At 32.8% G+C, this 12,533-nt stretch overlaps 1 protein-coding gene across 1 annotated transcript; it reads right to left on the bottom strand.

Moving 5' to 3' along the window:
• Nucleotides 1-8,919: 8,919 nt before the first annotated feature.
• LOC100818629 (ETHYLENE INSENSITIVE 3-like 1 protein) lies at nt 8,920-12,316 on the bottom strand. Its single transcript, XM_003543106.5, has 2 exons — nt 12,092-12,316; nt 8,920-11,203 (listed from the first exon to the last, which is right to left on the bottom strand). Exon 2 carries the CDS (start codon nt 11,064-11,066, stop codon nt 9,210-9,212), a length of 1,857 nt encoding a protein of 618 aa, XP_003543154.1. The 5' UTR covers nt 11,067-11,203; nt 12,092-12,316; the 3' UTR covers nt 8,920-9,209.
• Between the last annotated feature and the right edge of the window lie 217 nt (nt 12,317-12,533).

Here is a 12,533-nt window from a genome sequence, read left to right as displayed (position 1 = left end):
ATTTTAGAGGGGGAGGTGAGCATTTGCTTACTACACCCGATTGTCACATCATATAGTCACACTTTGTGCATGTTCTTCATGCTTTACATGCCTCATGACACCTAAGCACACTTAGTGGAGAATCTTGGAATTGATCTTGGATTAGTGGGCTGAACCATAACTAAAATTCACTAATCATAATTAGTGAAATTTTGGCTCCAAAGTTTGGCTCCACAAATTCAATTTCAAATTCAAGTGAAATTTGAATTGAAATTCAAATTTTCCTCCAATTTTGTGTGACACTTAGGCTATAAATAGATGTCATGTGTGTGCATTTTTTCAACTTTGATCATTTGAATATTAAACTTAAGATTTCAGAGCTCTTTTAGAGCACAAAATTTCGTGCGCTTCTCTTCCTCTCCCTTCATTCATCTCCTTCTTCCTCCAAGCTCTTATCCATGGCCCCCTATGGTGGTGAGCTTCTTCTAGACTCATCTTCTCCTTGAAGTGGCGTCTCCTTTCTATCTTCCTTCTCCATTCCACTGCCATTCGTCTTCCAAGAAGCAAAGGAATCCATTGATGAAGAAGATCCTAGGCCTACAAGCTCTAATGGAGCTTACATCAGTTTGGCATGCAGGAATGTAAATCCGAGGATACTCTAGTTGCTAAGGGAGACAAGTTCAGTCTCAAAAAGTGCCCAAAAGGAAATTTGGAAATTCAGAAAATGCAGAAGATTCCCTATGCATCAACTGTAGGGAGTTTGATGTATGCCTGAGTATGTACGTGTCCGGATATAGCATACATAGTTGGGGTATTAGGCAAATATTTAAGCAATCCAGGAATGGATCATTGGAAAGCAACCAAAAGAGTTATGAGGTATTTGAAGAGAACAAAGTATTATATGCTCACATACAAGAGGTCAAATCAATTGGAGATCACTCGATATTCTGACTTGGATTTTGTAGGATGCCTAGATAGTTTGAGATCCACTTCAGGTTACATTTTCATGTTAGCTGGTGGTGCGGTTTCTTGGCGCAGTGCCAAGCAAACCCTTACTACTTCATCCACTATGGCGGCAGAATTTGTGGCATGCTATGAGGCATCAAATCATGGGATATGACCGAGAAATTTTGTCTTAGGGATGCTAATTGTGGAAGGAATTGAAAGACCACTTAAGTTATATTGTGACAACAAATCAATTGTATTGTATTCTAACAACAATAGGAGCTCGACCAAGTCGAAGAATATTGACATCAAATTCCTAGTTGTTAAGGAAAGGGTACGGAGTGGACAAATTTCCATAGAACACTTAGGGAAAAACTTCATGATAGCATATACTCTTACTAAGGAACTTCCACCCAAGGTCTTTCATGAGCATGTTGATCACATGGGTGTTTTACAGTTCGAGGAATCTTTGGTTTAGTGGAAGTTAGTTACTTTTATGTATTTTATGTTCTATGTTAGATTTTATGTATGCACACATTGACTTTTGGATATATTTGGTTATATATATATATATATATATATTATTCAATTATTACACTTTGTACATGAAGGTTCTTAAATGATCTCATTGAGGTAAAATAGGACCAGTTGAAAATAGACGTGTACAGGTCATCTTCACATAATTTTTATGTTACACATTTCATGATTAGTCTATGTCATTTGATTATGTCAGCATTACACACACACACACACACACACACACACACACACACACACACACACACACACACACACACACACACACACACACATATTACATAATTGAATGAGTTAGGGCCATTATTTCATTAGCCAAAATATTAAAGTTGTCTATATATATATATATATATATATATATATATATATATATATATATATATATATATATATATATATATATATATATATTACATAATTGAATGAGTTAGGACCATTATTTCATTAGCCAAAATATTAAAGTTGTCTAATCAATATAAAATTATAGCTAAGGACATGTATGTTATGAAAGGTTAATTGTGTAGATACCATTAGTGATATTATAATTTGATAAGGGGTCAAATTATAATGATCAAATTTAGGATAACCGATGATAGTTATCAATACAAGAGGTTATGGTCCCCATTTGTAGAAAGAAGTAACAACACGTACAGTTTGAATTCTCTTTCTCCTTATCCCCATCAGAAGAGAAAATTCATAGGAGAACATAAAACTCTTTACATTTCAAAGATCATAAAATCAATCTTGATCCTCATCAACCTTTCATCATTCCATTATGGCTAATTGAGGTACACTTTCGCATTTAATTTTCATCATAATTTTGAGTATGGGAACAGAGTGAGATTTCTTTCATCTTTATGCAATAACCACTATTGAGTCGATTTATCAAAATTTAGATTACGTTTAGCTGCATATCTTATTAGCTTTTGTAATGTAAATTATAGTTTTCAGCCTTCAATTTAAGAAGTTAACCCCTTGTGTGAAGTTCAATACTTATAATGAAAGAAAGGGGAGAAGCCCTTGCAGTGAAATCACACAAGAAAAACTATGGTTAAGATAAACAATTAAACTTTAAAATTAAAAAAATACTCTAATTATTACTATTTGGTAAAAAGAAATATAATTATTATATTTTTGTGAAACTAATTATTCAGAACACAAACGACAGAGTATACAAAATATACACAAAGCCAACCATCCAACCACCCACGATGAACGAACAGCATATAAGTGCAACCTTTTTTATAAAAGTGCTATGAAACAAATCATCTGGTCACTAAGTTCCAAAATGTAACTAAAGTGTCAGTCTGCAAGATGCTATTCTAAGTGGAATTTGCATCACATAGTATTTTAAAATAAATACAAAAAGTCAATAATTTTAACAAGGAACAAACAATACGAATTACGAACAATATGAATAATCTTTTTCCAAATTTTCAGTACTAATAGTATAATGGGCTCTCTTAACCTTACATGGTGTATTGTAAGTTTATAACATGAATATCTTTCTTGCGGTTAGGTATTTGATAACAGAAATTGCTCTATCATAAGTTAGATATTTTGAATTAATTTATTTTACAATTAACTTCTCAATTTTTGTTGGGTGAAATTAAAATAGTCATGATGGCTAATTCTTTAAGGTTATGTTTAGTTTTGAGAAAAGAAATAGAAGAATTTTTTAAAATTAAAGTAGAATATAAAATATATAAATTCCATAAAATAGAATATAAAATTTCTCGGTTATATTATTTATCTCTAAAAAGATAAATACAACCTAAGATTTTGATATCTATTTAAGTGAGTTGATTTTTTCAGAGAACAAAGTTATCTGTCAAGTCATTAACAATGTTGGTAATCTTCTTAGTTATTACAGAAATCTAGGCAAAATCTTTTTTATGATTTTAAACTTTATCACTAACCAACTCATGAAGTCGGTTGGTCGTATAGGTACCTAAACCAATCGTCCAGAAATACTTTGTTGTTAAATATCAATATTTGTAGATCGTTTTCTAACTTCATACCTTAAAAATAGATAAATGAGAAATTTCATTTTTTTTACTTTATATTTGTTGAAAATTTTGTCTTTATATTATAGAAATAATCAATTTAGTCTACAATTATCTAAATATATCAGCAATTTAATCCTAATATCAAGTATCATCTATTTTCATTAAAGTTAAGTAATAACGCAACACATCTTTTGATAATGTAGCAAATCCACGTGTGCATGGGTTGTTGTAGCCAATAGTGTTTCATACTAAAATGTTATTTTTTGAAAACTTGATTTTAAAATTTACAAAAGATAACAACTATTTTGAGAGAAGACTCTTCTTTTTAATTTTGTGATAATACTTTGTTCTGCAACAACAAAATGGTCCCCAACAAAGATTACTTAATGATAAAATGATCCACACTAATAATGTAGCTTAACACCTTTCGAGAATGATTATATCCAATGCAAGCTTATACAGGTCATGGACAATCCAAACATTCATCAATTTAGTCTCCACTGACTATAGTAACATTCTTCACCCTCCAGATACTCCAACACCCCTTCATCATTTCAAACAATTCAACCTTTGTGATGAAACAAAAGATTAATCTTATCAAACATTTTGTAAAGGGAAACACAAAATAGAGTCAAAAGAAGAAGGAAATAGAGCATCGTTGTATGAGTAATAAAATTCATTCCTTTTTATATCAAAGCAGAACACATTGTTTTAGTTCATCAGAGCATCATCACCAAACTCTAAACCCTAACACATGCTTAATCCCCTGTTTGACAACAATAATGAGAAAAATAGGAAGAAATCTAACGAAAATAGTGGCCACAGGGAGAAATGTAATGAGAACAGAGGTAATCAACAAAGTCAAGCCGAACGAAAAAAACATCTTACCTTGCAAAGTTGTCTTTCGTCATCAATGTACAGGGAGAAATCGAACGAAAATGGAGGTCACAAACCAAATGCCACTATCCGTCACCATGTCGTCAAACCAATAGTGATGCAAAGGTGGGAAGGAGCATAACAAACTTAGCACCCACAATTCATCCTCTCTCTCACAAAAGGTAAAAGGGAAAAGGATAAATGAATGGTCAATTTTTGTTTTGACTTAATAATTGGTAAAAAAAAATGCATATATTCCAACTGACAATTTGGTCCACACATACCTGGTCCAACATGTAACTTTCACTTCCACTATGTGGATTTTCCGCATTGTGCCATGTCTCCAAAAACATTAACATAAACATAAGAGACTTGATGGTATGACTCAATTGTCAACTCATTTACAAAATTATGGACTTAATTGATCATTTTCATAGTATAGAGACTAAATTGACACTGAGTGTGTGACAGCCTCTACCCCAACATGCATATAAATGGAAAAAAACTTATAAAACGTGAAATATAATTAAATCAATTTTATTCAATAAAATTGTAAGTAAATCTACGTGGATAAAAGGTCCACATTTACTTTACTATTATCAAATAAAACTTATCAGAAACATTTTCAACTCAAAATAAGGTCGCCCAAGTTTACAAAATAACTCAAGTTAAGCAACAAAATAAAATAAAGTAAAATAACATGCTCGGAACATCATGCAATTAAAACAAAAAACTCATGCCCCAATATCACATCCTATCAGAGTATTGTGTCCCACGCGTTCTCTAGCACGAGGTTCCTTATAGTAGTCTACCTAGTCATCTATTTCCATGAACACAAGGTTCGAGATCATCATCGGATCCAAACATAAACAACACACGGGGAGCAAGTCATCACATTTCTAAATAAAATACGGATAAACCAAAACATAAGAAAAATACATTATGGAAATATTTATCACATAGCTTGACTTAATACAATCAACGTTACTTCACTGCTTTATCATTTAAAATTCATTTTTCAATCATCAATCACATTACACATGAATCACACACTCAAATCAAGACGAACAGCACTCACCAATTTCATGATAAACAATTCACAGACGTTATGCAACAATTATACTAAAACTCAAGCCTATATGTAATGTGGTACCATGCTAGTGAAAAACAATACCAAAGCGCTTAGGAGTACATAGCCAGACATGCCGCACAATGGGTATGTCAGGTCACTCTCACTAAGTGAAATCATAAGGTGACCAATCAAGGTCACTCTATTTTTTGAGAATGCTCCAATCATATGGGATCAACATAAGCTTAAAGGAACACTCAAATCGAGTGTATCTATCCCTAAGGCCTAGACTTTCAAGAATTCTTTAGGGCTTGACCTTCCTAATTCAGGTCCAACTCCTAAAACAACTTTTGCACACAGACACTGCTAATGAATTATACAATATCCACGACCTCACACTTATTTTCAAACGCGTTTAACACATTGTGCTACAATTTAACACCTTAAGCTCCTAACTTAGAACCCTACACTTTTCTTTTAACACCTTGCACATAAACATTTTTCTCAAGGTAAACACCAGTCAGATTATTGTATAATTCACAATTCACAATATAAGTAATATCACATCAAGAATTGACCAAACACTTATTCACAACCATATCCCATGCCCACAATTTAACATCTCAAAACTTCACAATCCACAATCACATGCTTACGTGTATCTCATAAATTATCACATGCTCAACTTGTCACTTATACTCAATCTCAATCACAATTTCATAATCCCAAAATATCATGTCATTACCCTTGAAGAATCATATACACATCACACAACAGTAAAATTTACATGACACAAAACACACACACACACACACACACATATCATACAATTGTAATCTTCCAACATTGAAGGCATATAATCATTCACTTATTCATTCGGTTAATATCAACCACATGTGCATGTGTAGTAAACAAGTATATCCTTACATTTCCTCCTAAGTTACTACAACCTTTGTAGAGTAAAATTACAAGTACATGATATGTACTAATCCTATTAAGTTCATACTTATCTTTCTTGAAAGCTAAGAAAATAAAGGTGGTGTCCAAATTTCAGGATTATCTGACGATTAATGAGTCTGGGATCTTAACTTTACTGGAACATGTTTGGGTGTATGTAGGTAAAAGAGAGGGTTTTGGGAGAGGAAGAAGAGAGAAAAAATCTAAAAGGAAGAAAAAGCGTAGAAAAGTATCGTAATTATAAAAACTAACATAATATGTCTCCATTTATAATTTATAGCTAGGGTACTCTTTATTTTTCTTTATTTTATTATTTTATAAAAATGAACTGTATTTTACCTTTTTCGTTAAATAAATAACCTATCAAAATAATCTTTATTTTCTAAAACATCTATTTATTTTCTAATACTATGAAACCCTTATTTTAATTAACAAAACCATTTCCTCACATTTATTTAATTTCTAGAAATTCTACTAATTTCTAAATAAAACTTTTTTTATTTATTTTACAAAAAAGTGGTGTGTTACAACTTCACCTCCCTTCAAGAATTTCGTCCCGGAAACTTTACCGAAAGAAAGAGAAGAAAGAGATTACACATTTGGTTCTCAATAATAATATTTTAAATTATTTTTTTGAAAAGAAGAAAAAAATGACTCATGAAGTATCGTTAATAATATTTTAGAAGAAATATATTTGTTTGAAAAAGAATGTTAATTTTTTTAATTATTTTTCTATGATGATACGTGGTAAAATGATATATTTTAAATTTAACTTTTCAAAGAAATATTACTGATTTTGACTGACTTTTATTAATTTTTGTAACCATTTTTTTTATTAATTTTGAAAGTCCTAATATTAATCCCTATCGCCGTTTATTATTGAAGTGACATACATTTAGATGACTCATCGTCGTGTATCATCATAGAATTGTCTTTACATATCTAAATACATGTTACGTTATTACTATACAATGTTTCCTTTCCTAAAAAAAACAATGCTAAAAATAATTAAAAAAAATCAAATTTATGGGGATTAAAATAAAAAAAATTAAGGATTAAACTGAAAATTCATCATATTTATAAAAACTAAAAACATAATTAAATCTTTACATTTTAATAAATACAATTTTATGTTTTTATATTTTAAAAATATTTTTCATCCTATAATTTTACACTTGGTTGAAATAAATGTTGAAGTTTTAATATTAATATTTGGTCACCATTTATTTCATGAAAATGTCATATTTTTACACTTGGTTGAGAGACAATAATTTTTTTTTTGAAATTGACAATAAGTTTTAAGTGTGACTAAGATTATATTTGGTAAAATTAGAGGTGAAACTAGCTGAAAACTTAAAAGTTAGAAAGCTAGCTTGTAACTAAAGGTTGATAATGGGAAGTTAAAAAACCAGCTTATTAAATTTAGGTATTTGGTAAAATTAATTGTTGAAATAGTTTAAAAATATAAAATAATAGAAAAATAATAAAATTATAATTTATTTAAAAGAGTAACTAGAAATTTGAATAAATATATCAAAGATAAAAATGAAAACAAATATAAAAAGTTAGAGGTTAGCATTTTAAAAAATGTTACTTCATTTAACTTTTTAAAAAAATAATAGAAACTATTAAAAAATTATTTACCGAAATAGTCAAATAAATTTTTAAATTAGTAAAAGATACTAAAAAATAATTAAAATATTTTGTTAATTATAACCTAAATTTTTATTAAAAATTAATTTCATAATTAGTTCAATATGACAATATGTTCGCTAGCACCGAAAAGCCTACTGTGGTTACCAAATAAAAAAATAAAATGAGAAACGTTTCCTTCTTTATTTTCTTTTCTCTAACCAAACATACTGTTTGAGTCAACACAAGGTCTCTTCCCTCTTTGCAATTTTTTCAACGCGTGTTATAATTATCCACGGCACATTTTCAAACAATAAACTTTACTCACTAAATTTCATGACACTCGTGCCATTGTAAATGGCACTTATTTCCAACCAGACAATTGCCTGCAATGGCAAAGAAAAGGTGTACTACAAAACGCATGGCATGAAATTCCAACAATGGAAAGGGTAAAGTAGGCACTGAGGAAAAAAAACACACCACGTATAATGTTCAGCCGCCTTAGCCAGTTAATGAGATTGCCCTTTCACTGTCAATGAACATTTTCAATGGTGTTGAACTCGCTGATTAATTGACCAATGACACCAATAAAAAGACGTGAATATTGAATAATGTGCCCCACCACAGAGGCTGAACACGCAATCCAAATGTAATTCAACTAGGCATCAGGCAAATCACTGTTCTAGGGGGGGACCATTTTCACATGGGAAAGGATAAAAATAAGAAAAAGCCACAATAAAGGACAAACCTTTCATCAATCCACAATTTTACCCCCCAACTGGGCCACACATTTTAGATTATTATTGATCATATGGTAAAACTCCAAGACAAACTTATCATAAAAAATATTTCTAAAATGATATTGTAAAAGTATTTTACATTATTAATACATGTTTATTTTTTCTCAAACTATAATTTGGAAGAAACTTCAACTCTTATTTATATCCCAGTCTTGCATAGAATAGTAATCTTAAGTAACAAGGCTAGACTGATAAAAAAAAAAAAAGCACACAAGGGCTAAACATATAAGTTTTTTATTGTAACAACTACTAGACCTGTAAAGGATAAGTCAAAAATATCTAGTTCTACTAGGCCTACAGAATTACATGTGAAGAAAATTCCAGTAAGACTTGGCTGAAGGAACATCACATGAAAATAAGAATTCATGATGTGGATAACGAGCTTCCAGATTCAACTTGTCATTTTCACTGGTACCATATTGAAATATCTGGCTGTTTCTGAAGAGTATCCATCCCTACTCCTTGCATATCCTCCTTGAAATCAAATGATGCCAAATCACAAAGGGAACCAAACATTGAGTGGAAGTTGTTGTTGTTGTGATTGGTCTCAAAGGGAGCATTCAAAGCTTTGAAACGGTCAAATTGACCTTCTTCTCTTGCAAACATGTGATGATTGTTGGGCATGTTAGCTTCATCAAAGATGTTGCCTTCTGCAGTGATTCCTTGACCGCGAATGAAGTTGTCCTGTTGCTGCTGCATGGCATGCTGAGGAAGGTCGAAATTTTCTGCAGCTAAGTGATTACAGGAACTTGTCTTCTTGTTGCCTCGAACATTTGTGTCATAGTTAGTCATAAGGTCAGTAATCATTTTCTGGCCATTATCTGAAACTTCAAGTCCAGTTAGATCAATAACAGGTGGAACCATACTACCAGGCTGAGCAGTAGATTTGGGTTGAACAAAGGACGGGGGGTGTACGACTGGCTTTATCTCATTAACAGGAAAACTTGGACCCCCAAAATCTGAAGTACCTCTATAAGCACAAATCAACTGATGGTTGTCCCTTGAAATTCGGTCAGGGAAACCAAGGCGAACTTGACTGTAAGGGCACTGAGGGTGTTCACATGTGTAAATTTTCAGATCCATCATGTTGAAGTCATTAGAAACCTTCCTCTTCCGAATGAAATCCAAATTTGTAACAGTCTCTCCCTTTATTGAAAAAGAGGGCTGTTGAACTGGCAGAGTTACCCTCACTCTTTCCATCCCAAGATTGGATGTGTGAAGATTCTCATGTTTGCAGTCTTCCACGTCAAAGTTAGGCTCATCCTCACCCCCTTCAACATCATACTCATTGCTATCATTGATCACCAAAGATCCACTACCTCCAGCTGAGGCTAATGGGGGGATATAATCAGGGTATAGCTCTCTTGCTAAGGCCTCCTCTTGATTGATGATTGCAAGCCAGGTTGCACTTTCCTTTGCTGTCATCTTATCTTGAAGACATTTGGACTGCCTCACAAGCTTGCGAATCTTTGCAATATCAGGAGACATGTGCTTAATAACTGCAGTCAGAACACCGACTTTCCACGCCTTCTTCAGGTCATGAGGCTTCTTGTAAGGAGGAGAATTTTGATCTTTTGATAAACCGATTTGGGGCCACCACTCTTCATTCCCTGTGGGCCACCATGGTGGAGGAACACCCTTCTCCAATGGAAACCGCCTCTGAGGGGGATCACAGTGCTGCATGAGTGCCGACAAGAGAGAACCCAAGGTTGTGTCCTGCAGCTCTTGCAAGGTGTGTGGAGTTGGACCAATGGAATTGCATCCATCATTCCTCCCTGGGATAGTGTTATCAGCTTGATACTTGGCTATGGCAGCAGGACCATTTCGATCAAACCGGACTTTATCCTTCCACCATTCACGAAGATTATCAGATGCCCCAGTCACCGGTTTTCCCTTCTCAGGAATAATCCCATAGACAAATCCTTGGGCCTTACAAACCTCCATCATCTTCAGCATGTACTTCAAGATTCCATCTTGAGCCCTCGACATCTTTTTTCTCCTAGCCTGTTCTTGGGACTGCCTCTGCTTCACTGCATCAATTCCTTCCTTAGATTTACTTTGTTCTTTCAGTCGCTTGAGACGCATTTTGTCCTTCCACATCCTCTGCTCGAGTTCATCTACCCCAATTTCTTCATCAGTAAAATCATCCTCAACAATTACCTCAGGATCAGTTTGCCGGGTGGTAATATCCTCCTCTCCAAGGGGAGCAGATATCATATCCAAATTATTACAAAGCCCCATCTCATCAAACATCATCATCATTTTCCAAGGAGAAAAAATATGGATTCAACCTGTAAGCTTCTGACGATGAAAGTAACAAGATAGGTTTCAAACTTTACTCTCTAGCACTATACACCAGTTCAAGTTGACAAATACTAAACTTTTAAAGGTCTTTACACCTGCCAACAGCAACAAAACAAAGAACAATCAACATGGTGCGAAAACAAAATTCTTTCCAGATGATGAGAATCTCTACATCATAAAATATGCACATAACACCAAGATTTATCTGACACAAAGTTTCAAAAGGATAAAAACATCAATCAAAAAACAAAACAAAACATGAGCATATGCTAAAAACACAAATATAAAAAAAAAATCTCAAATGGCTCATCACCACAAAAATAATTTGAAATTTTATCAATGACAAGGATAAAAATTCCATCTTATATATGAAAACCAAGGTTTTAAGGTCCATGGTTGCGATTTCGACTGCAAAGTCAAGGTTTTTGAAGTCTCCAGACTACAATGTGATCGCAATTGCAGCCTGATCAACCGCAATTTCTCGCAACATCAAGAATCACTACGAAACTGAGACCACAATTTAAAAACTTGATGAAAACTAATAGATCAGGCTACCCTGATTCCACAGATCCAATTCACCAACGAAACAAACATGAAAACAAAAGCAGCATAAGCACAGACAATAAATGATGATGCCAATAAAAACAAACAATAAATGATGATTTCAAAAGATTCTCTCATCAATCCATCATGGAAAAATTGCAGCTTTCAGATAAAAAGACAAATTAGCTAAATTGATGAGGAAATTTATCAATCTAATAACCCCCCACACCCAACAAAAGAAAAAATCAAAAACATGTAAGTAAATTTTTTTGAAAAAAACAGAAACTTCTCCATCATAGATCAAAAGGGTGGTGAAAATCAGTACCTACTAAAAGCACAAAACAAAACAACACAAACCCATGAATACGATTAACCAAGCAGATAGCAAAGAGATGAACAGTGAAAAGGGTAAGCAAGAAAATAAGTGCACAGAACACTACCAGAAGATCCAGAAATGAGTCTCTGTGGTGGCCATAAGTCAATAAGAGAAGAAGAAGAAGGTGCTTTGTGTTGAGACTTTCATCAGAGAAGGTGGGAAGAAAGAGAGAGGAGAGAGAAAGGAAAAAGAGACAGAGAGTTGAACATTATGCTGGCTTTATTGCCTTCAGAAAGTGGGGGCAGAGTCCTAGGTGAAAGTGAAGATGGTGTGGTTATTGGTGGATTAAACCCCATATCGAGGATGGATATTTATAAGCTTGTTCCTTCCTACTGACTAGTGTTCTTTCATTATTAATTAAGGAATTAAAAAAATATTTATTGTAAAAATTATAATTAAAGGTAAAAAAATAATCAAAAATATAATTTTGTATATTTTAATAATTATTTTTTGTAATTTTTTAATGTCTTAGTGACACTAATTAGTATTTGTCTATTTATAACATA

This window comes from Glycine max, chromosome 13, assembly GCF_000004515.6.
Source record: "Glycine max cultivar Williams 82 chromosome 13, Glycine_max_v4.0, whole genome shotgun sequence".
Lineage (NCBI taxonomy): Eukaryota > Viridiplantae > Streptophyta > Magnoliopsida > Fabales > Fabaceae > Glycine > Glycine max.
The sequence above is the reverse complement of the archived record's forward strand: the minus strand, read 5'-3'. Positions and strand labels throughout refer to the sequence as shown.